Source organism: Fusarium keratoplasticum, chromosome 13 (genome assembly GCF_025433545.1).
Source record: "Fusarium keratoplasticum isolate Fu6.1 chromosome 13, whole genome shotgun sequence".
NCBI lineage: Eukaryota > Fungi > Ascomycota > Sordariomycetes > Hypocreales > Nectriaceae > Fusarium > Fusarium keratoplasticum.
The window spans coordinates 555,984-582,488 of NC_070541.1; the positions used below are offsets into that span (position 1 = coordinate 555,984).

The 26,505-nt window shown below is 51.1% G+C and overlaps 9 protein-coding genes across 9 annotated transcripts; 1 reads left to right on the forward strand and 8 right to left on the reverse strand.

Annotated features, from left to right (window-relative positions):
• Nucleotides 1-227: 227 nt before the first annotated feature.
• On the reverse strand, nucleotides 228-2,315 carry NCS57_01453300 (AA-permease domain-containing protein; the record flags this gene model as incomplete). The annotated part of the gene is made up of 4 exons (XM_053064134.1): nucleotides 228-1,293; nucleotides 1,365-1,574; nucleotides 1,643-1,850; nucleotides 1,937-2,315. The coding sequence occupies 4 exons, from the start codon at nucleotides 2,313-2,315 to the stop codon at nucleotides 228-230; spliced, it is 1,863 nt and encodes a 620-aa protein (XP_052906417.1).
• A 1,513-nt stretch (nucleotides 2,316-3,828) lies between these two features.
• On the reverse strand, nucleotides 3,829-5,468 carry NCS57_01453400 (uncharacterized protein; the record flags this gene model as incomplete). Its single annotated transcript, XM_053064135.1, has 2 exons — nucleotides 3,829-4,072; nucleotides 4,447-5,468. 2 exons carry the CDS (start codon nucleotides 5,466-5,468, stop codon nucleotides 3,829-3,831), a joined length of 1,266 nt encoding a protein of 421 aa, XP_052906418.1.
• A 1,547-nt stretch (nucleotides 5,469-7,015) lies between these two features.
• Nucleotides 7,016-7,801, reverse strand: NCS57_01453500 (uncharacterized protein; the record flags this gene model as incomplete). The annotated part of the gene is made up of 1 exon (XM_053064136.1): nucleotides 7,016-7,801. One exon carries the CDS (start codon nucleotides 7,799-7,801, stop codon nucleotides 7,016-7,018), a length of 786 nt encoding a protein of 261 aa, XP_052906419.1.
• A 2,500-nt stretch (nucleotides 7,802-10,301) lies between these two features.
• NCS57_01453600 (uncharacterized protein) lies at nucleotides 10,302-12,342 on the reverse strand (the record flags this gene model as incomplete). Its single annotated transcript, XM_053064137.1, has 2 exons — nucleotides 10,302-11,405; nucleotides 11,452-12,342. The coding sequence occupies 2 exons, from the start codon at nucleotides 12,340-12,342 to the stop codon at nucleotides 10,302-10,304; spliced, it is 1,995 nt and encodes a 664-aa protein (XP_052906420.1).
• Nucleotides 12,343-13,803: 1,461 nt separating this feature from the next.
• On the reverse strand, nucleotides 13,804-14,163 carry NCS57_01453700 (uncharacterized protein; the record flags this gene model as incomplete). Its single annotated transcript, XM_053064138.1, has 2 exons — nucleotides 13,804-13,973; nucleotides 14,034-14,163. The coding sequence occupies 2 exons, from the start codon at nucleotides 14,161-14,163 to the stop codon at nucleotides 13,804-13,806; spliced, it is 300 nt and encodes a 99-aa protein (XP_052906421.1).
• A 1,379-nt stretch (nucleotides 14,164-15,542) lies between these two features.
• NCS57_01453800 (Acetoacetate-CoA ligase) lies at nucleotides 15,543-18,027 on the reverse strand (the record flags this gene model as incomplete). The annotated part of the gene is made up of 9 exons (XM_053064139.1): nucleotides 15,543-15,940; nucleotides 15,997-16,311; nucleotides 16,374-16,579; nucleotides 16,650-16,774; nucleotides 16,827-16,927; nucleotides 17,016-17,041; nucleotides 17,099-17,188; nucleotides 17,241-17,523; nucleotides 17,592-18,027. 9 exons carry the CDS (start codon nucleotides 18,025-18,027, stop codon nucleotides 15,543-15,545), a joined length of 1,980 nt encoding a protein of 659 aa, XP_052906422.1.
• Nucleotides 18,028-18,545: 518 nt separating this feature from the next.
• NCS57_01453900 (3-(3-hydroxy-phenyl)propionate/3-hydroxycinnamic acid hydroxylase) lies at nucleotides 18,546-20,925 on the forward strand (the record flags this gene model as incomplete). The annotated part of the gene is made up of 9 exons (XM_053064140.1): nucleotides 18,546-18,629; nucleotides 18,681-18,807; nucleotides 18,872-18,997; nucleotides 19,059-19,287; nucleotides 19,352-19,492; nucleotides 19,563-19,631; nucleotides 19,695-19,796; nucleotides 19,848-19,925; nucleotides 20,016-20,925. 9 exons carry the CDS (start codon nucleotides 18,546-18,548, stop codon nucleotides 20,923-20,925), a joined length of 1,866 nt encoding a protein of 621 aa, XP_052906423.1.
• Nucleotides 20,926-21,122: 197 nt separating this feature from the next.
• On the reverse strand, nucleotides 21,123-23,766 carry NCS57_01454000 (Zn(2)-C6 fungal-type domain-containing protein; the record flags this gene model as incomplete). Its single annotated transcript, XM_053064141.1, has 9 exons — nucleotides 21,123-21,472; nucleotides 21,533-21,547; nucleotides 21,611-21,924; nucleotides 21,977-22,408; nucleotides 22,476-22,982; nucleotides 23,047-23,362; nucleotides 23,428-23,508; nucleotides 23,565-23,578; nucleotides 23,654-23,766. 9 exons carry the CDS (start codon nucleotides 23,764-23,766, stop codon nucleotides 21,123-21,125), a joined length of 2,142 nt encoding a protein of 713 aa, XP_052906424.1.
• A 667-nt stretch (nucleotides 23,767-24,433) lies between these two features.
• Nucleotides 24,434-26,248, reverse strand: NCS57_01454100 (uncharacterized protein; the record flags this gene model as incomplete). The annotated part of the gene is made up of 6 exons (XM_053064142.1): nucleotides 24,434-24,631; nucleotides 24,699-24,942; nucleotides 25,003-25,170; nucleotides 25,220-25,365; nucleotides 25,427-25,885; nucleotides 25,949-26,248. 6 exons carry the CDS (start codon nucleotides 26,246-26,248, stop codon nucleotides 24,434-24,436), a joined length of 1,515 nt encoding a protein of 504 aa, XP_052906425.1.
• Between the last annotated feature and the right edge of the window lie 257 nt (nucleotides 26,249-26,505).

The following is a 26,505-nucleotide window of genomic DNA, read 5'->3' on the forward strand; positions in this document are numbered from 1 at the left end:
AGTTCACTAGTAACGCAGTCGACCAGAAACGGACTCAACGTGATCACTACTCGGTAAACAATCTGGCGATTGCTTCATATCAGTTCTTTCAATGAGCTCCTAGGAAAGCCGGTCGCCACGGATCTTGAACCAGTCACAAGTTGCCAAGATGGTTGCTCTTGATAGAAATAGAAGCGCAAGGAAGTTCTCAATTCATGAAGATAAGAGTAAAGAAGCCAGGGTCCCTTTCAGCAAAAATACCAATAGACCTTCTTCCATAACGGCCATGCCATCCGAGCCTCCCGTTCTTGGTCGCTCATTAGATGAACACGATAGTATCTCCGCCCTGTCGTTATATCTATCTCATCCAGAGACACAAAGCCCGTACGGTACCAGATCTTGTGGCCGAGATAAAAGACTACAACAATCGGAATCGCCATAGCTTGAAGGAAGACATTTTGCACAACGTCTGCCGTGGTCGAGTTCTTGTCAGCATCTATGGGTGAGAAAGCCATCCACACCTGCGAAATAAGGATAAGAACATAGCCAGCCAAGGCGAACCAGGCGCCGGTTGTGCCGGATCGTGCCCTGAACGGCAACTGTTCCAGAGTGTGTGAGGCATGTGTCCAAGCGTTGCGGAAGCGAATATGCGTGAGACAAATGCTTCCCCATGTGAAGAGCGTTGCAAGGGAACTGACAGATAGCAACCAGTCAAATACAACACCGTGAGCCTTGACTTCAGCTAGGAAAGCCAATAACCCGACGGCGCAAGAGAAAATGATGGCCACTAATGGGCGACCTTGCTTGTCCACATAGGCGAAGATGGCTGGGGCATGCGACTGATCGGCGAGAGCGGCAAGTGTTCGAGAAGAACCAAAGACAGCCGAGTTGCCCACACTTATCACGGCGATTAAGATAACCGCGTTCATGACGCTAGGCAAGACGGTGGTTCCGGCAGTCTCAATCGCTACCACGAAAGGACTCGCAGATGCATCCGCGATGCTGATTCCGCTGGTGATTCGAGGGTCGTCATATGCCACGAGCAGACTGACGAGCAGCAGCGAGACGATATAGAAAATCGTGATGCGCCAGAACACCTGCTTGATAGCGCTCGGGATTGACTTTCGAGGGTTGACAGTTTCTGCCGCTGCTAATCCAATCAATTCGGTACCGGTGAACGAGAAGCATGATGTCACAAGGACTGAACAGAAGCCTTTGAAACCGTTGTTGAAGAGTCCCGGGTCCATCCAATAGCGGCCGCCGATATAACCACTTGTCGGCTCTCCACCAATGTTGATGACAATGGCAAGGAGACTGGATGTGGGTTAGTTATTGATATTCTCTGACATGCGCCTGAGTATCAAAAGAGAAGAAGAATGGCTTACATGAAACCGACTATGGCAGTGATTTTGATGATTGAAAAGATGAATTCCGCCTCGCCATAGGCTTTGACTCCGAAGAGATTAATCACTATAATGGCGACGAGGAATATTCCGACGAAAATCGACTGGCTAAGGTGCTCGTTCCAGTAGCCAATGGTAAAAGCGCCAGCGATGATCTCGAGAGGAAGTGTGAAGAGCCATTGAAGGCAGTAGCTGGTTCAGTTAGTACTCAAGGTATCGAAGCTGCTGCCTTGAACAACCACTTGGAGGTGCAGACTCACTTCCATCCCATGGCAAACCCCCAGGAAGGATCCAAGAATCTTGTTGAAAAGGCAGAGAATGAGCCCGCAATGGGAAAGATGACACTCAATTCGGCCAAAGACTGCATTGTGCAGTACTGCAGCATTCCGATGACGATGTAGGACAGAAGCACGCTGCCAGGTCCACCCGCGTGAATAGCGCTGCCAGAAGTGACGAAGAGACCGGTTCCTGTCAAGAAGCATGTTAGCATCTCGATCGATGGGACGGCACCTGATCGAGAACCACAAGTCGTTCCCCAAGCAGAAGTGTCTCACCAATGGTGCCTCCAAACGCAATCATCTGCAAATGTCGCCCCTTCAGCTCCCTCGCCAACGCTGATGTCGCCGTCCTTGCATTCGCAGCACGGATATCATAGTGTCGGTCTCCCGGAATCGTTGGTTTCTGCTCAGGTCGATATCCTTGGTCCCACTGCCTCTTCATCTTTCGGCGGTCGGCGCGTCGAAATCCATCGTACCATTCGCCCTGTTCCTTGGGCTCGTCCGACTTTGGCGCAGAAATGGCCCACGTCATGTTGTTCTCCTTGGCCCGTGCCGGCGATGACGCCATGTTTTTCATCTCGATAATCTCAACATCGCGTGTGAGGGCCACCTCGACCGTGATGTCGGTGGTCTTTGGCGATTTGTCATGTGACATCTGGAACCAAAGGTTCTTCGCCCGTGGCTTGGAAAAACAAAAGAAGGAATTGCAAACAGTGTTTGAAAGAGTGGCTGCCAAGACGCCAAAGCCTTAGACTCGAGGAGCTTGAAAAACGGTTAGTTGATGGATTTTGGTACCATGAGCCGCATTGTCAAGGGAGAAACGATCGTCGGTCCTTTTGTCTGACAGCGGGAAGTCCGTCAAGATAAAATGAAGGGGGCGGGACAGCCGCGGCTCTTTTCTAGCGTGTCACGGGCTCTGATAGGGGCATCAGCCAGTTCGGGCCATTCACCCGTGAACTAGTGGTCTGTACGCGAGGCCCCCTGCGTCAAAGCACCCCTCGATCATGTCTTTACTAGTCCTTTTCTGGTCTTAGGACGGACCTCTCGGCGCTCAGCTGCGTGATTATCTGATCCACTCAACCCAAGTCAATCGGCATGCCAAGATTTTGACAACCTTGGGCGCTACGCTATTCGCCCGCCAAGGTTCCAGAGTGCAAGGATTGAATGGTGAGTTTCCGTTATTGGCTCCTGAATGGCCACTTTAGGAAGGTCGATGGGTGCTGACGACAGCCATCCTGACGCTGTCGCGTGGCAAAGAGAGGGGGGATCAGGGGCCGTGGGAACCGAGACCTGGGGTTATTACGGATGCATGTTACACATTCGTTGATAACGAGAATAAGTTTCTGGCTGTTATTGCCGCTGATGTGTGACTGGCTAGAAACCGGCTCCGTTTGGGAAGATGAGCGTGTAGGGTAGTCGTGTGGATTGTGATGGCGATTGAGACACGCCCTCAACTCCTTGCTTCTAGGTTTTGAATGAGCCCGGTCGTGTGAAAGAGAATGTGGCAGCATGATAAGAATTCAGTCAGTGATGTTAACAATTGATGGCTGCCATTGTCAGTATGTTGATCCTGTCCTGACGCATCGTGTTGCCTGGGATCAAGAGTTTCGAGGCATGATCCTTTATCAAAGTGAGGGAACAATTGACTCACAGCATGAGCCCATAACGGGACTTTTCAAATGAAAACAAACAACTACCCAATGTGCCAATACCCGACGGTTCAATATTTTATTTGCATCAACAGATAGATGCAGCAGCTTCTGATACAATTGGGAGGCCGAAGGAGTACAAAACGCAATAGCTACTTAAACATCTGGACTCATGAATTCTTTGAAATGGGGAATTGCATTCAGAATGCTTCCAGAAGGACCCCACTTGCGCATGGTATACCCAGACTCTTTCGACTGGCATCTTGGAACCTGACGTACTGCCCCCCTGCTTGTCAACTGCTCCACCATCGACACAAGAAGCTGGCTTCGCGTAGCGAAGAAAAATCAGAGTTATAATCCAAGGCATTTTACGTGAGCTTGTTAGCTTCCAGAATAAGGCATCTGCCAAAGCAACCAAAGGTGTAAGTCCGAGGCATACTTCTACCATGTTCCCGTCTCACTCTTTGCGTACTAACCTAGGACCCGAAAGGCACCACTGATTTTGATCGGGCTGTGGCACTAGCCTGGGATAAATTCCTTGACAATACTCGGCCGCAAGTCAGGCTCGTGAATCGTCCAGATGCCGCCGATGGTAGTCTCGGCATAGGCGCCCGCCTCATTTCGAGGGCAGAGTAGGACTGGATGGCGATTCCACATCTTGCCGTTGGATATGGCCACCATCGCAACTGAGCCATCTATATCCTTATCAAAGAAACCAATAAGCTTACTGAGAGTCCTCTTGAGGTAACCGGGCCCCAAGTTGCTCGTGATACAGAAGCAAGGTCAGTACGGGTCACCGCGGGAAGTGAACACAGCTAGCACGCACAAAAGCTCTATATACTATGCTAATTATTTCAATCTCCTACACGCTATTGCCATGCCTGTAACTTTAAAGCCAAACTTTCAGCCATCTCTTCAATAACGCGAGTAATGTCATCTTTACTATTCGCCCTCCATGGACCATGGCCCCCATATGAAGAATGAATCTCTTTCAGATGCAATTCTTCAACGTTCGTTTCGTCTCTTAAAACACTCAGGACTTGACTCCACGCTTCAAAGTTTGGATCAGTGCCGTCCGAAGTCCATCTCACTCTGAGATTGACCGCTTGAAGCATACAAAAGGTCATTTTGACGGACCGAAGCGTTTCTCGGTGACGGCGGAAGAAGTCGATTATGTCTGCATCCCTACACTCCATACAATGTAGCTCGAATGTCGTGAGTTTCGGGGCGTGAATATAGGAAAGATTTGCGAACCGGAGCCTGTGTGTCATGAAGACCTGCAGGTGCGTAAGCTCGGGACACAAGCCTATGAGCTTCACGCCATCCTTCCATCCCTTGCCCCCATCGTGTGCCCAGCACGTGCAACTGGGCGACACAAGCACGAAATCGAGCCGGTTGACGTTGGACAGCTCCGATGAGTGATATTCAGAGAGACCGTGGCAGGCACTATCTGGGTCGCCTTGGGAGAAGATGTTCAGACGTTGGACCGGAACGTGACATTCCATGGCTAGCCCCATAACGACACCGACGATGAGGTCGAGCACTCCGGGGCCGCTCTCCTGGCTCGTCTGCGCGACATTTTGAGAGTTGATGAAGCTCTCCAGCTCTAGTCCATGGTCGGAGCCACCCGCTCTTGTGGGAAAGCAGATTTCGAGGCCTCGTGTGAGGACCTTGAAGCCCCAAGGGAGACGAGTGTGCAGGTCAACTGTGCCGATGCTGGTGCAGTTTGTGAAGCCTTTCAAGGCATCTGTCAGGGGTGGGATATTTATGTCGCCTTTTAGGAGTTCTTGCTGAGCCGAGTGGTAGGCTTGATAGGCCACGACGGCTGGTGTACGGTACCAGCTGCCGCTGCCGTCTTGCTCGTGTTCCAGAAGTGGTTTGAGCTCATCAGGGGGCACGAAGTACAAGGTTGAGATTTCCAGTGTGCGGACGGCTTTGCTGAGCACGGGGTGTTGTGATATCTGGTGTAGGTTTTCCAGGCTTTCTGGGAGGATCATGACGCAGCGAGACTCGAAGAAACGCTGCGCGAAGAGAAGAAAGGTTCTTTCGTTGAGCTCACAGCATGTTTGACGCACACGCAAGAGATCGCCTGGATCGACCCAGCTACAGATCTGCTGGGTAACTTCGGTTGGAAGTTGAAGGAAACTGATTGCTGCCATTATTGTTGTTTGTGGTAAAGACAGGTGCCTCCACATAGATAAACACAATTTTGCAGAGTACGGGCGGGTCGTCTGACTGTATTGAGAATTATGACTCATCTCCAAGGCTCATGTTAGTTGCGTGGCCATGCAGCTGGCAAGACTCCGTAAGACCAGCATGTTATTCAGCAGCCTCTTCGCCAATGGTTAGAGCGGTTCTGGACAGGGATGCCGTCATGTCGTCAGGCAACCCATCACGACCCTGTCTTGATCTGACTGACCTGATTCTACCCCGCTCAGCCGAGACAAATTGGCCTTTTCAAATGAGACCGTATTCATTAAAGCTGGCCGTATCATTGGATCAGTATGACAAAATAAGTAAGTGTCTTGGTTGGTCGTATTGCCCTCCCAGTAAGACATGTCGTTGACCTTGCTGGGAGATAGCAAGGCCAATGAATCACCTTCTCATGAGAATACTGCCACTCGTTTGCCGAATCACTGCCTGCGAGTTTCCAATTCTTTAAAAGTGTGAAATTTTCTTCACCAAAATTGAACCTCTCTACCAACATGCTATCAGGGACGAATCCGGAAGTACAGTTTCTTGCATCAGATTGGGGATATCCTGCCTGCCCAAAATAACCTCACCTCTTCTGGCTGCCGCAAGTGTGTTCCGCTTCACTTGGCGAGCCCAACCTACGCTGTTCAATCATTCATTCAAGGGAACCCAATCTAGCCACACGACAATGACCCTAACATGCTTGCGGTTTCTATTGAAACGGCACTATAGATATAGCTATTCAACCTCCCACAAAGGAGAGCGATTGTCGTACGCATATGAATACCCGGATTCTTCTACGGCTATTCTTAAATCGTTCTCGATAAGACCTGTCATCACTTCAACTATTGAGGGCGTGTGACCGTTAAACTTGGATGGGAGGGACTCTTTTCGGTGGGTTTGGTGTGTGGCCTAGAATTGATGGCCCGATGAATATGCAAGTATGACTAGTGAGATCTGGTTATAACTGATCATAACTGGCTATAGCTGGTAATAGCTAGTTGTAACTGGCTGTAATTTGTTATAGTAATTTGTTATAACTGATTACGAAGGGTTAAAACTAGTTATAAGGAGTTAGTTCCAGTCTTAACTAGTTGTATAATCTTCTCTAGGAAATGATGAGAGTTATATAAGTTAAGTGAGTACAATAACTAGCAAATACATAGCTTAACTCTTATAATTTCAAGTAAGAAGCGTAAGACTTATCTGAGTGTGCAATAGAGGCTATCGGTGTGGACAGGCATCCGAATTATTAATCACACATGTCGCAAATGGAGATGGAATAAATGGCTGTCGATTATAAATGTCCAGGGTACGGCTCACTACATGGGATTTGTGTATAACGTAGTGAGACTCAACCTCTAGAATAGCTATCAACAGAGCCACCTAGTCGCCTCCCCCTCCTCCTCCTCCTCCTCCTGACCATCCCAAAGCTCACCCATATCCCTCCTTACTACTCCTCCCTCCTTTCAAACATGCCTTTTCTCCTTTAATTTAGGCCCCTGAAGGCACCTTAGTTGCCAACATACTTGACGGTGACAGAGCTACCGCTAACAGATCCCTTGGCAAGAACTGTTTGGCCCTCGTCGGGGGAAATATCGATAATGTCGGCACCTTGCGGGCCAGTCGAGCCGCTAGAACCAGACACAGTAGCACCGGTAAAAGTAACGGTGCCAAAGTCGGCAAGAGTGACCTGGCTGCCATTCTCCTGGAAGGCCTCGACAATCCACTCGGCATTGGTCTCGCAGAGCGTGGAAGGGGTGCTGCTGAAGGAGTGCGTGACCTTTTGGTTTGTCGTCAAGTTCTCGAGCGTGGCGATGCCCTTGGTCTTGGAAGATGCATCAACCGTCATCCTGATCTTGTCGCCTACGCTGACACGGAAGTTGCTGAAGGAGTAGGCGTAGTCAGGAATCCACTCATACCACGCGTCAAAGGTGCCATCGGCGTAGAAGGAGATTCCAGTCTGCAGGATCGCCGTCTGGCAAGTATCACCGTCGATGCCAACCCAAGCAGAAGCAGCTGCGCCGTCGGCACCGCTGACCTCTGGGACAGTGATGGTGCCCTGGACGTGGTTGTAACCTTTGCCGATCTTGACAGCACCAGCCCAGTTGCCCGAGTAGTCGTCATTCGAGGCCTTGGAAGAGTCGAGAGACCAGAGTCTCTGGTTAGGAGATGAGCTGTATCTGGCCCGGCGGGCAGAAGAGCGAGGAACAAGGGGAGAAGTATCGCGTTGAACGAGCTTGGTGCCAGGAGCAGCGGCAACAATGCTGGCAGCAGCGAGGAAGAGGCTGAACTTCATCTTGAAGGAAGTTGAGTTTAAGGGATAAGTACGGTAGTAGAGAGGTGGCTGTGAGTTGAGAAGGCAAGTGGATGTCTGTGTTGCTGTCGATGCTGTCGATGCTGAGCTGGATCTATTTTTCTTGGCTAACATCCCATATATATACTCATCCCATATGCCCTCCCTTTCGGCAACACGGTATCATGTCTTTGAAATTGCTCAGGTATTCTATCAACTACCATCACCTCGTTGTGTGATGCTCGAGTGCCGTTCTTCCGGTGACTGGTCTCTTTACTCGCACAGAAAGGCAGGTGAGGTTGTTCGAACGCACCACGCTTAGCAGTCTCTATCCAGGGTGAAAGCTCCTCCCTATTTGGGAACTATCAGAAGTTCTCTACTCGTGTCGGTTGTATTACCATTTCCCTCTTAAAGAGTCGTTTTTAAAATAGCGCTATGACTTAACTAACACCCATGCCGAGGAGCGGATGTGGGAGTGGAGATGGTGATAACAGACTAGATGAATTCTACCAGTTGATTGGAGCATCATCATGTTCAGCTGGGTTTCATCGCATAAAAGTGCCGGGGGAAGAGAATGGCGCGAAGTTGTAGATACGACGCACTATTCTCAAAGCATGTCTCTTGTCCGCCAGTTGAAACAAACCAAGCTATGCGTGCTCCTCGTGTGTGCATTTCAGCCAGGCCCTTTCTGTGCTGTTACTTACCCGAGACCTATGGATATCCCACGAACAAGCAGCAATTTTGCCATCGAGTCTTGTTTGTTCTCTTGCCTTGGAGTGATTTTTGACATCAGGCTGGACTTCCCATGATCTACCTGACACCCAGGTAACAATCCAGGCGTGTTCACTTCCATTTTACCCTTGGCGTCTTATATTGGGAGCAGAAAAAAGTACTTCGTAACATGGACTAAGCTGGCCGGTCGAGACGAAGATCAGTTACGAGCGATATTGTGAGACTTGGGTAGGAATACCGTAGCTCCCCCCCCCCGGCACATCGTTCATGGTTGTAGGTGGTCAGTTGGCTTTTCGTATGATGAAGTCAAACGCGTTCTCTCAGCGAACCAACTTGAATGGATTAGAATGTTTACAAGAGGTCTAGGCTCCAAAATATCTTGCGGCCAGCTCTAAAACTGGATCATGAGTGCCTGGAACAGTCCATATCATCATAGCCCTAATTTCTCAGGGAGGTGTTCTAAAAGCATAGCTCTATCACATAAGTCTACACTTCAAACCATACAAGTGTGCCAACAGCAAGATTGGACAAGCCTATAGTTCTGGACTCATGGAATATGGCAGCGATTTGCTTGGGATTCTTTTGTCTGAAAGCCGAAACCTATCGCGGTAGATGTCAAGTTGTGATGAAAGAGCTCTTCAACCTTGCCGTCGATTTGCTGGCTTGAATAACGACTTGGCTACTACACAGTCACTTGGTGGAAAAGATGCCATGGGACCACTGCCAAGTCGCCCATGTCATTAACATGTGAGCACAGCACCCTCGTCGTCGTTCGGTCGTGATATCCATTACAGTGCAGCAACAATACAGCTTCCTATTTAGGTCATATACAAAAATTCCGTATAAACCAGAGAGTCGGAAGATCGGCACACAAGCCATCCCACCCCTGAAGATGTTCCTTGGGGTTAAATGGCTCTAGGCCAATACGTTGTACTGATACCGTCAAAACAAAAAGCAGTGAGCCTCATGTAGCCCTCGACGACGTTGCAAAAGATCCTTTGATTCATTGGACCCTGATCTCCGATATGATGGACGGCAAATGTCTGAGCCAACGGGTAGTTGAAGATTAGCGTGCCGGTTAAGCCGGCGCCGGCTCCACCCATGGGACGTTCTCAGCCCGGGGGAAACTCCCCATCCCATATGGCGCCGGGGTCCGTTATCGAGATCTGCAATCACTAGCCAGGCTTGGCAGGCAACATGGTCAACGTGCCCATTGGGCCGGGTTCTTTTGCCTATGGCGCCATTTGGCATCAATCAAAGAGCCCCGAATAGCCGGAAACCAGCGACTGGCCGCTCCAGCTGCGAGGGTCTAGAATTTGATCAGTCTCGGTCCATGGGGAGCGACCGGTGAACTGCAGGTTGCATCTTGTTGCCCTTCGTTTTACACACACCGGGCCCTTGAGTCGGTGTACTAGTAATTTAGGTTGCTCAGCGGGTTATGTGATGAGGGTACTTCTACCTATAGCTAAGGGCGTGTCTGTCGAAAGGATCACGAGACGAGCTCATTGCGCGCAAAGCTAACAATGATGAGTGATAATTGGCCGAGATCAAGGTGACAAAAAGTCCATCCGATCGAGGAACCGTCACCAGAGTTCCCACTCCTCGCAACACCGGTTAGTGATAAGAAGAACGCAGTGGTGAAATCAAGTCCCTATTTATCAGCGGAGACATGAATTGGATGTAGCCCTGCACCTTGGAATAAACCAGGAAGAGCCTTGACATATTGATTATATGCTAAATCGCGTTTATCTAAGAGTGTGGTGATCTTGCCTCATGCTCGCGACGGTTTAGTTGACTTGCCAAAGACGCCAAGCACGGCCAAAATGATCTGGGCAAAGAGTATGTATAACCCACCTACGATGAAAGAAACGGCTGCAACAGGGTCCCTCGCACCTCTTTTGACGGCGCCAAACATCCACTTCGCGTCGCTTTTGGCTTCAACGATAGCCCATGTCAGCGGGGACGGCTTCGCCGGCCTCTGTCTGAGCTTAGGCCTCGAGCCAGGAAATACAGCGACGCCTTTCTTCTTCCCCTCCAGGTCCTTCAGCGTCAGTGAATGATTCTCGTGTTGGCGGCCTCTGACGCTCTCTTTTGTCAACATCCCCCGGAGCTTGGTCTTTTCTTCGGCTGTATTGTGATGCCACCACTCCTCCACGGCGTTGAACATGTATTTTTGGATTGGCGTCTTCTTTCGACCGGGAAAGGCGGGGTGATGCAAAATGGTCAAAATCTGGCGAATGACTTCTTCTTCGTCTCTAAAAGGGTCGTCCCAACACTTGACAACTTGCTGTGTCGTCCAATTGGTGGTGACTGTCGACACGAGGCCGGCTGGCTGGTTGAGAACGTTGCTGAAGTGATCTTTTGAGATGTCCGAGTGACTAGGGTCAGACGCATCCCCGTCTTCATATATCTCAGCCGAAGTGGACTTTGCAGCTTCTGCATCGACCCGTTCCTTAGCAGCCTTCAGAGCATTGCGCAACTGCATGATGGAGCTCTCAATCATGAGGGAGAGGTACTTGAAGACGAGCTGATCCGTGTATTTGCCCAGTTGCGTGCTTGACTCTTCCGAAAGGGGTTCGGCGTCGTGTTGCTCAGTGCGCTCTTGTATCCATTTCTTGATGCGATCGTGAAGGTAGAAGATTGGCTCAATCGACTGCCAGAGTTGGTCGGCGTCGAGATTACTCTCGGCAGTCCGGCTTTCCTTGTCTGCCTTGGCAGATTCCTCAGCCTTTTGGAAAAGCACACCAACAGTTTCCAGCTGTTTTAGAATTGGGTCACTGATGGTGGCATTGGCCGCCAATTTGCTCAATGCCTGAATGGCAGCTTTGAGCAAGTCGTACAGATGCTGGAATGCGATTTCTCCGATATTCATCTCCTGTGGTCGGTCAGCATATGTACAACGCCGCGGCATGCTTTCTTACATTTTCAAGGTTCTGTAGTGATCCCTTGCATTGTAGCACGGCCATATCATCGGCCTCGCCTAGGAGACTGTGGAAGATATCAAGCATCCCAAAGGTTCCAGTCACAATGGGTGGTACCATTCGACCTCTCCATCCTGGTGCCTTGACACGGCATGCATCGCCAACAAATGCAAAGACGTCACCCTCCCCAAGCTCGTGCAGACAGAGTTCGGTGAAGTTGCTGTGCGCCGAGAAGTCCTCGAGTGTGTGTAGCGCAGCACCGAGGTGGATAAAGGCCTCCTTCTTGGATTTTGCATCTTTTTCTCGTCCCAGCCTGATGCACTCGCGAAGTTGTATCGTCACGTAGTCGGCAGAGGTGTCCCAGCCCTTGCCTGAGTTGGCAATATAATTCTTCATGCCGGTCTTTGGGTCAAACTCCAGCTCCCGCTGATCCAACGGCCCTCTCAGCCTCTCATCAACCTCCTTTGCGTTTTCTGGATAGCCCTTGGGATTGTCAATGTGTTCCACATGCTTGTAACATCCCAGCCGTTCGCGCGTCACCTCAAACTCGTCGGTGGCGAAGCCGAATTCGAGAAAGCCCAGGATGCTCACAATGGCCCGAAGCACCGGCTCGGGGACATTTTCAAGGCCTGTCGTGTCGATAATTTGAGAAAAGTCGCGAAGCCAGTTGCCAAAGTAGATTTGTCGTCGTTCGAGGGTCGAGAAACGATAATGCGTGACGAAACTGGCCGGGATGTAGCGAAGTGCCTCTACGATGTCGCCGTGCCGCCACACGTAGCCATTGAATTCGCTAGCGCCAGCGACCTCTCCAGCTCCAAAGGCGGACGCGCGCCCAGTGAAGAGGAGGCACACCAGCACAAACAGAAACAGTCTTGTTGATGCTGATGTCATTTTGAGGAATGAAACATGGCCTCGTGGATGCGCCAAAAGAAATCAATTACATCACCAGTCCGGGTTTTAGTGTCGGATGATTGTGAGGCCGTACTCCGATAGTCTGAGGTGTGGTCCGGGCGGTCTCCGCTAATTCGTGGCATTCCGACGAGATCAGCATCTTTCAAATGAATGTCTTCCTTTCGTGCGGGTTCTTAGTGTATTCCCTCTGCTTCCGGTCCACTTCCAGGTGTTGTGAAGGCAATACAAGGGTCGAAACTCCCGCAGGCCTGCATGAAAGAACGCATATTTTTGACGATTTGTCACGCGCGAAACGCACCATTGAATTGGTTGAGCAAGTCCCATAAGCCAATCCTGTTCCCAGCCAAGGCACTAGCAAAAACTTTATCAAATCTTGGGAGTTCAAGCCAATGAATAGGACCAACGTATCTAGTTTTGGATTAATTTGACAGCCAATTATAGTTGTTTTGCTATGTTACAACTGTGGGATTCAACTCTATAGGGTAGTCTCGCATCCTGTTGACGTCATTTGTGGCGCCCTTAGTTTAGCCACATTCATACTCAGCCACTGTAACCACAAGAGGTGCGGACGGAGACAGACAGACTTGGAAGAATCAGGCCTCATCATTAAGCCTATGCAAAATCACGTATTTTTTTCAATCCAAGTGGTTAAAGGACTCAAAGCAGGGATAGGGGCATTTCTAAGAGTCCTAGGAAAAACGGATAGGGGTCAACTGCTCATCGTTCCTTTCCTTACGTCACATGTCACTCACCAGCCCGTAATTCTTTTTAGGAATGGTTTCTAATCATGAGATCAGAAATGAGAAACTAGTTGTGATGAAACTGTTCCTATTGACTCAATTCCCTAAACTTGATGGGTAAACAGGTTTCACGCACTGATGTTACATGAAGGAGTTGACCGAGGCTAGAAAACTCTTCAAGAACAGTACTATACATTATTTATGTGTGCACTGAAGAGCGTCTATTTGATTATCGCACTATAGTGATTTACCTAACATGACATTGAGGGTTCTTGTGATCGATACTGAACTCTTTCAAACAACCTCTTTTGACGAACTCATCAGGCAACATACAAATGGATTTCCTGAACTATTGTTGAGATTACACTTGGGATCGTCTCTGAGTGTTCTTGGCAAGGCCTTAATGGTAAACCTCAACCATGGTTACGCTGATCAAGAAGCTAAGAAAGCGTGGATACACGATGCAAACAATGTCCGAGAGAAATTTTGGTACCATGGCGCCCCTTCTTGATATGGATCGAATCAGATGCCAATTATTCAGAACTATTAAGCATAGTCACAAGAGGAGATCGCAAAAGTTATTATACGATTAAAATGAGATGTACAGGAGCCGGCCCTACAACTCGGAAATTCAAATAAGATCCCGAACTCGCTTCCATGTTCATGTGCCCAGTTTGATGATCGATTTTGCGCTGCACTTTTAAGTGCCCGAGTTGTTTGGCTTCGTCGTCACGCCGATATTTTGTTTGCCAACGCCCCCTTGCCCTAGAGGTACCAAGCTCGGAGCTGCTGAAGCGCGTCCAGATGCCATGGAGACAGCAATGGGCGAGCGAGGCGTTTGTGCTTCCTGGGTGGCCTTGAAGGCGATGGCTGGAGAACAATGTTATCATGGGGTCTGAGGTGTGTGGAGGTTGAGATGAGAAGGCTTACCAGCTATCGCGGTAGTGACCAACACGACAGGAAGAGCCTTTGAGACGCGAGCCATGCGAGAGATAGCGGGGGCTGGCTGGGGCGGGAAATCGAAGGGAGGAAGAGCTCCGCCGAACGAGTTGGTGGTCATGATGAAGGTTAGAGGTTGTGGAGGCTGTGGTGTAGTTGTGTTTATATTGCTATGAGTGGAGGAGACTCAATTGTTTCGCAGTGTGGGTGAGTGAATGAGATGATGATCTGAATGAGAGTCCGGAAAGGATGAATAGGGCATTCTCTTATATCATTTGGCACGCATCCCTATTCTGTGCCGTTTCAATCTCTTGCTTGTCTTGGCCGGTCCGTCCCGTAGTGGTGAGGTAGCTCCAAGTCAGACCACAAGCCATGGTCCTCAGTCGTGGAAGGGGGCCGTATCTGGTCGTCGCGAGATTCGTACGATGAGCGTCAGAGTCTGGTGACAGGACCTGACAGGCAGGGAGGTAAATGGCGTGGCTTTGTGGGGTTATGGGCAGGTTTCTCAACTGCCTTGAGTACCCTCCGTGTAGGACATCTGCTGATTCATTCATGTTACCCTACTCCTTGCTTGCATCTACCGAATCTCGGGACTTTTCAAATTGTCCAAGCACCTCAGATCTCGTCTAGGCGATGCCACATCGGCTCAATGAGATTTCCTCCATCTTATAATGACACATCACAGGAGTCGTGGTGGATAATGCTTGAAGCATGAGAAAAGAGTGAGGAGTTGTGCTTTAGGTGACATTGGCATTGGCAGGGAGTCTCTTCCTTGGAACTGGGTGCCGCGAGAATAAGCCGGATCAGCCATTCTAAACAAGGCCATCGGCCAACTCCGTTCCGATCTTTCGCGAGGAAATCATCTTTAGTCAGCAACAATGGCACTCTACCTAGCTCCAACGGGCAGAGACCCCGCGATCCTTAATTAAAGACGCGCCCTCCAGGCCAGGGGTTCGTCATCACGGCCAATCGAGGTGGTATGATTGCCAATCTACCATAACTACCCGTGCCAATAGTATACCACACAATAACCAGCGCAGGTTGGATGACGTGCATACACACAAAAGGACAGACGGACTCGGATTGTTTGGTAGTTGCCGATTGGTTAGATCGAAGCGTGTGATGCGTTAGAGCTACTGTCCGAGGCGCCGTCGATGTTGAACATCTCGCAACACCCAACCTTGCCAATGGATGTCACAAACGAGTTCACGACACGTCAATGTAGCACTGCACACACACTCTTTCGCTATCTGATTCGTCTTGATGGAACTAGGACGCTCACCAATGCTTGACACGTTGGAGAATTGCCATCCCGGGACGCGACTTGAGCTTCCTGCAGTATAATTTTGGGCGCCACCAATAGCGAAAATGGCCATGACAACGCCAAAATACAATATGCCGAGTGTGCCTGTGAAGTGGTTGGCAGAAATATATCGAAGTCCTCAAGGAAAAAGGCAATGGTTTGCGAGTCACGGTCACTAATAAGTAACAACTCTAATTCTATAGCTTTGCGACCCATGTTGTAGCTGGCAGGCCGGCATACTTCTCGTATTCCTTTAAACACTCCGCGTTGCTTATCGCGCCAGCGTTCTGCACTCTCTCCCCTGTCACGACGCTCTTCACGGCCTTCTCGACCTTCTTACCGCTCATGGTGTACGGAATGTCCCTGACGTGAAGGATATGCGCTGGGACATGCCTCGGGCTCAGCAACGTCTTTATGGCATCGCGGATCTTTGACTCCAGCGCCTCGTCGAAAGTTGCGCCGTTCCTAGTCTTGACGAATAGCAGAACTTGCTCCTCTTGGTCCTGGGGTCGCCGCTGGCCTACCGCGATACTGTCGTCCACCTCGGTGAATCTGCTGACCACGTCGTATATTTCGGCAGTGCCAAATCGAACTCCTTGCAAACGGTCAGTTTTCTCACGTCAAAACATAAACATGGGGAGGCCTTCTCACCACCAGGGTTGAGGACACCGTCGCTGCGACCATGGACCAGGTAGCCCTTGGTCTTGATATCCCTGCTGACAAAGTCTCCATGGCACCAGACGTCAGGAAAGGTATCAAAGTAGGCATTTCGGTACTTTTCGTCTCCTCCTTCCCCCCAGAACGTCACCGGCATGCTCGGGAACGGTTTCGTGATGACCAACTCCCCTTTCTGCCCGGAGCCATCGATATTGTTGCCGTTCTCGTCCCAGATCTCTACCTTCATGCCCAGAGCGGCAGCCGCAAGTTCGTTAGCATGTATCTGTATTAGATTATTGCCGCCAATAACTATCAAAGACTGATCAGCTTGATTCAACCCCCCAGCTTCGACTCACGTCAGGGCCACTTACTGCCTCCAAGCATGTCCGTCCCTCCCGAGCCATTATGGAGACCGACTTCTTTCGGAAAGACTGTGTAGAACCAGTCACAGAGTTCCTGGGAGAGCGCCGAGCCAGATATGAGCACTGTCTGCAAGGCTGCCAGCGACGGTAACGGACCGCTGAGGTCTCGCATGAGCATCCCGAGGAATTTTGGACTCGTGCCCCAATGCGTGACGCTGACGTCGACACCACAGTTAGCCTCTGGTAACAGGAGTGAACCATGATCCATCATATTAGACAGCTTACCCTTGTTCTTCGAGAAATCTCAGTTGATAAGACGGTCTCGGATGGAGCGGGCTCCCGTCGTAAAGAATGATCTTACAACCAACGCTGAGGGCTCCCACAAGCACATTCCACATCATCCATCCAGTCTATGAGATCTTGTCAGCGATCTCACGGTCAGAGACAAGCCAGGCGACTCACACTTGTGTACTGATAGTAGATCGAGTCGATGCCAAGGTCCATCGCCAACGCCATATCCATCTTATGCTTGAGAAGCGCACCACCTCCGGAGTGACAGATACCTAAGCCACAGCTAGTTAGAAGCCTCCCTCTCAAGAGTTCAGAGATATGTGCTATGGCTTAGCGGATAAAGTAATCGTTGCTTCGTACACTTTGGCTGGCCAGTGGTCCCGGATCTGCTGACCAGTTAGCTCTTGTTTGGGTCGCCAAGGAGCTTCCTGGTTGATACTGACGAATACAAGATGTAGACGGGATGGTCAAACGGGACCTGCAGGAACTGCAGGGGCTCTAGTCGGACGTCAAGGAACTTGTTGAGGGAGATTCTGACTCTAATTAGCAACCTGCTGTGGGCTCCTGGAGTAGGCCAGCACTCACACAGTGTCATCTTCCCAAGTTGGGCCGCTGACGACGACCTGCTGGAGCCCAGTAACTTGATCCTTTAGTTTTTTAACGACAGTTGCCAGCTTCTGGCTGAGGTCTCGCCACTTGCCTCCGTAGAGGACACGAGACTCGAGGAACAGGACCTTTGGCTGAGACTGGAGATACCTCTCGATAATCCCATTCGCCCCCATCTCGGGCGAAGTGGAAGAGAAGATGGCGCCGATGCTGGCACAGGCGAGCAGAATTAGCACCGCCTCTAGAGAGTTTGTCATGACGGCTAAGTAAAGGTCAGTGAGACTGACGTCAAGATATCACAGAAGAAATGAGTCAAGGATGCTCTCATACCTGCTACACGATCCATCGCCTTGACGTGGGCGATCTTCAGTGCGCTCGCGTACCGAGCTACCTCACGCTCCAGCTGCTTCCACGTCAGATGCTTCCACTGCGTGCCCGCCTCGCGACACGCCGACACAGCGATCTTGTCGGGATGCGTTGCCAGGCCCACGGCGAGCACGTTCTCGGTGAAGTTCAGCCGGGCTCCGGGGTACCATTCTGGTCGCGGCCACATGCTGGAGCCGTCACTGACAACTCGACTGGGAGGCGCTGAGTACACGACGCCACAGAAGTCCCAGATCTCCCGGTAGAATAACTCGGTCTTGCCCACCGACCACGTGTGCAGTTGCTCGTAGTCGGCGAGGGCCAGATCGTACTTCAGGTTGACATGTCTTCTGAAGGCATCCAGCTTTGTCAGTTGGGGGCTTGGATGAGCCCAGGTTGCCATCTTGGTTGATAGTCCAGATCCGTAAGAAAAGGGTCAAGGTGTTTGCAATTTCAAAGTGAACCGGCCACTGCTCCATCTCCAACGTTTCATACCCACTCTCTTATAGCATAGTACTTTGGTTGATTGGATCATTGACATAGCTAACAGAGTCTCTGCTTCGCTATCCCATTCCATGCCTCGGCAATCAACGGAGGCACCTGGGCTTGACGGTGGCACTAGACAGGGGAGTTCCTCCGGGCGGTGCGGGGCTGCTCAAGTGAATCTGGCGGAAATTGCATCCCAGGTTCCTCCGGGGGCACCCATACGACCGGCGCATAGTCTACTAGTCTCTCCGTTCGGAGGAATCCCGCCCATTATCACCCATGAATCTCGGTGATTCAAGAGTAGGGGTTGTGGTGCGGTGTCTGACGGCCTCTCATTGAAGATCAATACAAGACGGAACTGTGGGCGGGCGCTGGGCACGACACAGGTAGTTTGACTAACCTTGGCAGCTTGCTTTGATCATCAGAGTATCTAAAATGGCGAATACCGATGTCATCATTGTTGGCGCAGGCCCATCTGGTCTCGCCCTGGCCATCGCTTTGGCCGCTCGCAAGATCAAAGTAAGTTTCACTCTTTATCTTTTGACGTCGCGTCACACTAAAGGAAACAAGTCTATCGTGCTGGAGAAGAACTATGAGATATGTACCGACCCACGAGCGATCGCCATGGCTGGTGATTCCCTGCGCATCGCCAACCTGCTCGGCGTCAACCGATCTCTATTGGAAGAGATGGGGCAGGGTTAGTCAAAATCTGGTACATTTGCCGCATCAGACATCCTGCTAAGTCGTTTGTGGGACTGCAGTCATGACGGGTATCCACTTCCACCAGAATACTTTCACCTCCAAGCCCTTTGCCAGCATCGAGCATGAACGCGATTGGCTTGAGCAGGCACTGCCGCCGGCGTTTGTCTTATTGCAGCCCGAGCTAGGTGAGAACGCGACATCCGCCCCCTGGATGATGGGCTACGTAATCGTTGACCTCGGCTCCAGAGAAGGAATTTCGCCGCTCGATACAGGCGTCCGAGTACGCAGAGCTGAGGCTGAACTGCACCGTGACAGGGATTCGCGAAGTGGATGGCGGCGTCCAGGCGATCTACCAACGAGAAGACGGCGAGACGATAGACATTCACGGCAAGCATCTTGTTGGCGCGGATGGCAAACGTGGATACGTCCGCAAGGGATATCTCGAGGCCAAAGGAATACAGCAGCTTCCGGGACTGTACGATGGCTTCCAAACCTCATATCCGCGATAGTGACAGTTCCAAGACCTAACAGTGTCCCAGATACAAGTACAACGCGACTTGGATTGCAGCCAACCTGCGCATCACCCTCCCAACACCAACTTCACACCCTTCATTTCCGCCGTGGAAGCTCGGATACCAACCCGAAGAGCTGTGGGATGTCTTCTGGCCTGGGGGATTCCAGTAAGTTAGAGGATTCCTCGCCGTTTCTCCTCCCTTGGCTGCGCTTGATAACTGACTATGGTCTGACTAGTTTCTGCACCCACCCTACGATGCCTATTGCAACGGGTCGATTCGGACCGAGACAGCAGAAATACTGGAGGTATTAGTTTAAAAGCCACGCGCTGTTGACGAGAATCTAGCAGTTCTCACCGTACGTTTTTAGGTTCGAATACGAGCTGCCCCCAAATTACATTCCCGACGATCTTGAAGAGCATCTGAAAGAGCAGATGGTGGCACATATAACCATTCCAGGGCACCTGTTCAGGTATTTATCTCGCACACAGAGATGATAGTTAGCTAATAAGTCAAAAAAAAGTCGCAAGGGTATGAAACTAGACGAACCGGTCTCCTTTCCATGGGACTGCGTGGAAGTCTTGCGTTGTGCGCCAGCCAAGTAAGCCCTAATGCTATTTCATACCCTGTATTTTGCGTCTTGTCGCTTCCATTCATTTGGCCCTCGCTAATTGCTACTACTTGGGTTCAGCTTCTCGCAAAAGGTCGTGAATCGGTGGTTTCACGGCAACGTGTCCCTCATCGGTGACGCGGCCCATGTGTTCCCCCCCTTCGGCGCCCAGGGGATAGCGAGCGGCATACGGGACGCGCTGGGCTTGTCATGGAGGCTCGCGCTCCTCTGTGACCCCCATTCGTGTTTCTCTACGCCAGAGAATCGCGACATGCTGCTCGAGGGATGGTCACGAGAGCGGCGCAAGGGAGTGGACGTCTCCAGCATCCTCACGGCGAGAAGCGGCAACATACTCCTTGGCAAGTCTGCTTCCCTCGTGGGCCTCCTCAAAGTCCTCAGCGGAGTGTTGGACCTCTTGCCCTCTGTCCGGGACAGACTGCTGCGGTTGAACTTTGACGAAAGTGATGGTCACCGTGGAGTGGACGGTGGCCTCTTTTTGGAGGAGGAAGGGGGAGGTTTCAGGACGGCCCAGGTGTGCCTCAAGACCACCAGCGGCCTTACCCAGCTATCTGATGAGGTCTTCTGGGGGCGAAGTGGTGTGCTTACCCTTCTCCTCCTGCGTCACCCCGACGAAAAGGAGGCGGCGGGCATCAAGGAAGCGCTGGATGAAGCAAACCTGCCACCGTACTTTCTCTCGAGGGAGATTCTTGAACTATGCGAGGGTACTCCGAGCGATGGTATCGAGTTGCCGTCGTACTTGAAGGCCAACAGATTCTTTCTGGGCACAGAGGAAGACACCGTGAGGACCATGGCCCAGCCACTGATGCCGCACTACAACCCTTCTGCTTTCCGGGATCGGTTCCAAGCTGCGACCCGCTATGCGCTGATCCGTCCGGATTTCATTGTCTTTTCACAAGCCAGAAACCCGAAGCAGCTGGAGTTGCAACTGCACGCTGCTCTGAAGATGATGGCACAAGCGGTGAAGGAGTAGATAGTTTGCTAGAAAGAGAAACAATTCATGGTATTCTCTCAGGACATAAGTTTTACCTCAATAAAGAGTTGGACAATCCATATCCACATGAGTCTAGCCTCAAATCTCCCTATTTAGGGGCAAGGATCGTTCGATAATGATTAGTTCATACGGTATGGGTGGACTACGATGTGTTGAGAGCCAAACCAGTACCTTACTCAAAGTTGCTGTAAACATAACTGCGGATCCATTCCCGCAGTAACATCGTCCAAGCTTGCAAGATCAAACTCGTCGAGCCACTGATAGTTTTGAAGTTGGGGGTCAACATTATCTGGCAACTCTCCATTGGAATGCGTGGTCAATTCCCCTGGGACATCCAAGGCACTGACGGCTGGGAAGCAGAATGATGAGGCTTCCTCTGTGAGCTGCGATTGTGTATCGACGCCATTCTCGGCAGAACACATGAGGGTTCCGTTGAGGGGGCTGGTGAGGTGGATGAGGTAATTGAGGGCGTCTTCGTGTACCGGCTTCCGCCCCGACAACTTGGCCCGCAACGACTTCAAGGTATCTGTTCATAGCCAAATTAATGTTTCAAGTTCTTTTATGGATGTGTTTGAATATGACGTACTTGAAAGACGGCATGCTGCAGCAGAATCCGTAAGTTAGTCGTCAAAAGTTGGCAATGTTTGCGACCACTGTCACTCACCTATGGGCCAGTTATTTCCCATCTTATCCAGGAATAACTGGAGAAGGTCGAGATGCTCACTTGACTGAGATGGCATCGACGCGTTTGTAGCTCCGAGCTCGCCATCGAATGCGAGGACGGATGCGGCGAGCAGTATCAGATATGAGCACATGGGATCTATGGCTTTGAAATAGCCAGGCTTCCAGTTCTGGATTATCAGGACCATCTCGTTCGCCTTGGATAGGATTGTGAGCCATAGGACTTGGAGCTCCTGAAGCTCCGAGCAAGCACTGTGGCTGATCTTTGCTGCACAGATGGACAGCAAAACGTTTGCCCTGTTAAAATGAGTACTGGTTATGTGTGCAGGCGGACAACAGCTTGACTCACCCTGACCAAACAAGAAGCGCATCCAGCCGACGCTGATGTTCCTCGTCTGTCTCGCCAATGCCCAAGTTACGTGTTGCATTGAAAAACCACGGAGGGAGTGCAAAAGACGTTGCCGTGCAGTCGCTCTCGAGCTCGTTTAGCCGCTTCTGTATGTCACGGCCACGGCTCCGTATCGTTAGAGATCGGAGGTCGGTAACTGCTCGCATTAGTGAACATGCACCGAAATATAGGTTCCGATTGCGGCACGAAGCCTTGGAGAATATCATGCTCATGGTCTCCCAGTGCTTCGCGCCGGCCGCAGACTTGATAAACTGCGACCCATCTTCAGATGATTCTTGGTCAAAAAGCGATGGATTCGTGAACTCGGAAACCGACATTGCCGGCAGTGCCATCTTTGCTTGTAGGTTGTCGGTAATGGTATTGGAGAATGACCTGTTGCCTTCGGACTTAGCATAGAAGTCTTGAATACGGCGGGATCGGATCCCTGGGTTGTGCCTACGTAACAGCACTGCAGCTCGTGTCAAGCGAGTAGATGCACCACCATACGCTGTTCCATTCTTCGGCATCAGGACCTGAGCTGATGTCACTTTCTTGGCTCTGCAAGTGCATCCAGTCGTCGAAGGTGCTGGTCTTGCTCGACTCGCTGGGTCTGCTATCGAAGTGTAAAGCATAGTAGAGTTCTGCCATGCGGGTGATCCTCGCGATTTCCGCCACCGTGTCCCACCTCAAAGACTCGGACATTTCGTAAACATAGAGCAGGAGAGATGCCTTGAGTTCATCCATGGTGAGGTCAGTGCCTTTATTAAGGTTCATGGCGAGCTGAGCAAATCGTTTGGACGACGCCGGGCCTCCTAGGACCTCCGGGCTGGCAAACCGAGCCGAGACGGCATAGATGGCCATTTTGAGGCGGGGTGAAAGATCCGGGATTTTGCGGCTTAACAAGCAAGGATAAGAATGGCGGAATAAGGGATAAATCGGCTGGAGGTGTGTAAAATACAGATCTAACCTAAGCCCAGGAGTGTCAGACAACTTTTGAGCGCTTCAACTGCGACAGAAGCCGGGTCACACACAAATATGCTTCAAGCTCGGGACTGAGTCCTGAGCAGTCTTTGGGAAAGGATTGGCCTAGCGGGTAGTGTGGCGAGATGTCGCCGACTAGATTGTCGCGCCATGGCCACTCTGCGACGGCATCATGATCCATCAGCATCCATCCCGCCGAGTTGGCGGTGGAGACTGAGTTAGCGATGGCCTCGTCATGCCTACCACGCTCCTCTGCAAGTGATGAGGACAAGGATGGAGCGCCTCCACGTGTCCGAATCCCGGATGAAACGGTTGAACTGGCATCGGAAAAGGATCTACTCCCCTTCTGGCAGCCCTTGGGAGGTCCTGCGAAGCGACAAAGATCAGCTACCGTCATACCGAACAATCCCACTCAGAGTATCCAGGAATACCAGGTTTTCTTCTTCGCCTGCTGTAGGTGCAAATGGCATGGCGGGACCGGCAGCTTCCACAGGCCGGGCGGACCATGTCACCTGGGCAGAAATCAGCAAACGAACACGACGACACTTGTAACGGGCTCGAAGCTTACATTTTGTCTTTTTTCTGCGGCTCGGCGTGCCGTGTCAGCGAGAAATGGCCCAAAGCAACAACAAGCAGCCGATTGGACAAGTGACGCACACTCTGCAATGATCACAGACCCGGAATTTGACTGTTTCTTGCTGGCCATCGGTCGGGTCCAGTCTTGGTGAGGTAGAATGAGCAGAGGGAGTGCCTGAAGTTTGAGGGAGCATGATGATATCTCGTGACAAGTGTGCTATCAAGTCCGTAGCGAGGCTTTCAACTGATTGTGCACAGAGACACGAGGATACAGAGAAGAGGAATGGACAGCACAGAACAGTGAGAGGTGGAGGATGAAGTGGATGGATGCATCAGGACGAGGTGGGCTTCCCCGCAATCCGAGTTCCGCTAAATTCATCTCGTCGATTGTGTTAAGGCTCCATTAGGTATAACGCCACGTACCTTGACTCCATTCTTAGTCAAAAGGCTGCACAAGGCCAGGGGGCGGGGGCCTCGGAGCAACTCAACAGAAATAATACAGCCGTAACACAACCAAGCTCATCCTGGGAGGTCACTTCAAGGATCGGACCAAATAAGGGGCAGCGCATTTCACTACCGTGGCAAGTATCACATAGTCAAGATTTTACCCTCATCTTCTATAATATACTGCCAGATCAGTTAATATTCTAATACTGGAACCAGTGACCCTGCTGTAGTCTTGTGACACCCCAGGAGATACAGCTTAACCTTTGCGAATCCCTGTATGGCGAGGGCCTCCCCGCAATTTCAAACGAGGCTTGTCGCCCGACTGTTCCGACCCGCCAATGGCATCGAGGCTGGATATTGAGCTGCAGAGGACGCCTTGCTCCTTACGGTATCGGCATCTTGGACGGCAGTTCCCTACGTACAGACCTTGTCCCGCCGGTGGAATCGCACCAATAACCCGGTCTGCTTAGCAAACCAATACGTCTTCACCCTCCACCCTGGCTCGCTCGACGCCCACTCCAGGTCAAACTGCCTCAACACCTGCGGTACGAACTTGGACATCTCCATGATGGAGATGTTCTTGCCGATGCACGTCCGCGCGCCCGCACCAAACTACATGTCTTGCGGTCAGCCCCTTCTTGTCCGTCAGAACAACCCATTCATCCATCCGGCCACTTACCGCCAGGTTGTGCCTGTCCATCAACTTGATGCGTTCCTCGCTACTGTGTAGCCACCGCTCAGGCCGGAAAGTATCTGCATCTTGCCCAAATATGTCACGGTCGCGGTGGATGACGGCCGCGTTGACGCCGACTATGGTGCCCCCTGACAGATACTCCCCACACAAGCGGACCCCGTCTGGAGGGACCACTCTCTCGGGGGGTACGACACGGCAGGGTGCATGCGTAAAGCTTCCTTGATGCATGCTTGGCTATGGGTGTCGTCAAAAAGAGCACTCTTAGAGAATACAGGAGAGAGAGGCTTACAGATATTCAAGTTCAAGACTCTCAGAAAAGGTGATGATGGGAGAGAGCTTGCCCGCCCTATCTGCCTCGTCAATCTCGTTCTGCAAGGTCTTGTATGCGGACTTGTCGTGGAGCAGATAGTAAAAGATAGATCTAAGGGAAATACCCGTGGTATCGCTGCCTGCCAATCTGTGGGCCAGTGTCAGAACGTTTCTAACAGTCTCGGTTCCAGACATACAGATTGTTCATTAAATGATTCATCAAGTCTCGCTGGCTCATCTGCTGGCCCGTCGACTTTTGTTCCTGCCGAAAGTAGGCCAGGAAGTCTGCTCGTTCGCTCGAATATGGCTGCGAGTCGTACTCTCTGATGCAATCTGAAACCATCTACCACGCCCTATCTGTCAGTCGCTGATCCATTACGCATGGTAACTATCTCTGTACTTGCCTCTGTTGCTATGGCTATCGGATCTGGAGCCCCGAGTCTGTTGAGGATCCTTCTCAAGGTGAGATTGCCCAGAAGATATCGGTGCAGCCATGGCACCTGTCCAATGATTCCCGCATATGCGAGCCCCAACTCGATGCCCGAGATGATATCCTTGACGTCCTTGCGATTTTCCATAAACCCAAAACGTCGGGAGAATGTGATGGCCCCAATTACGTCAAAGGCATACCACTGAGCCCACTCACCTAGATCAACCACTTGTCCTTGCAAATCGAGCATGGCCTTTGTGAATATGTCGCTGCAGGGGTCGACAAGATATTCCAGCGTCCGCAGCGAAGACATTGAGAACTTCTGGGCCACGGGTCGCTTGAGAGCCTTGTGCTCTTGGGGATCGGTGGTTGTGAACATGCTGTCCATCACTTCGTTCTGGTAAAGGACCGCCAAGGTCTGATAAAAGGGCGACTATCTCGGGGCCTGATGTCAGTTTTTCTTCCACATGCCAGCCGTCCGTCGGGTCTTGCATACCTTGAGAAACTTGGAGCTGATGCCATAGATGGTTGCTATTGAGGTCGGGTCGGATATGTCAACCACGTTGGGCGCGGTCCGAACTATCGGGCCATACTTCTCATGAAGCAATTTATACTCCTCATGGGCATTACCTTTCCACACGAGTCCGATGCGCCAGGCTTGGGTGAACTTTGCCACCCAAGGGCCGGGAATGTTACGAAGCCCAGGGCGCAAGGTCGTGTGGACGAGACTGACAAGCCAGCCGACCAGAATGACGGTAAAGATGATGATGATCTTGTCCCCGGCGATTAGTGACATTGTGTTTGATAGATACTGTAATGATCTTGACGCCTCTTTTCTTGTTATGTCGTGAGTCATCAGGCACGTAGTGTGACGAAACTCTTAACACCCAAGAGCCATATTCAAGGGAACGACACCTTTAAGTCTCGAGAGTCTGGAAATATTGGCACCAAACCAAGCTCCCACTTCTGCCTCTGTCCTGGCATACTGAAACCAAACTAGATGTTTCATCACCGCTAGGTGCCAAGCGATCACGCGGGAGCAATGTTCCTCCG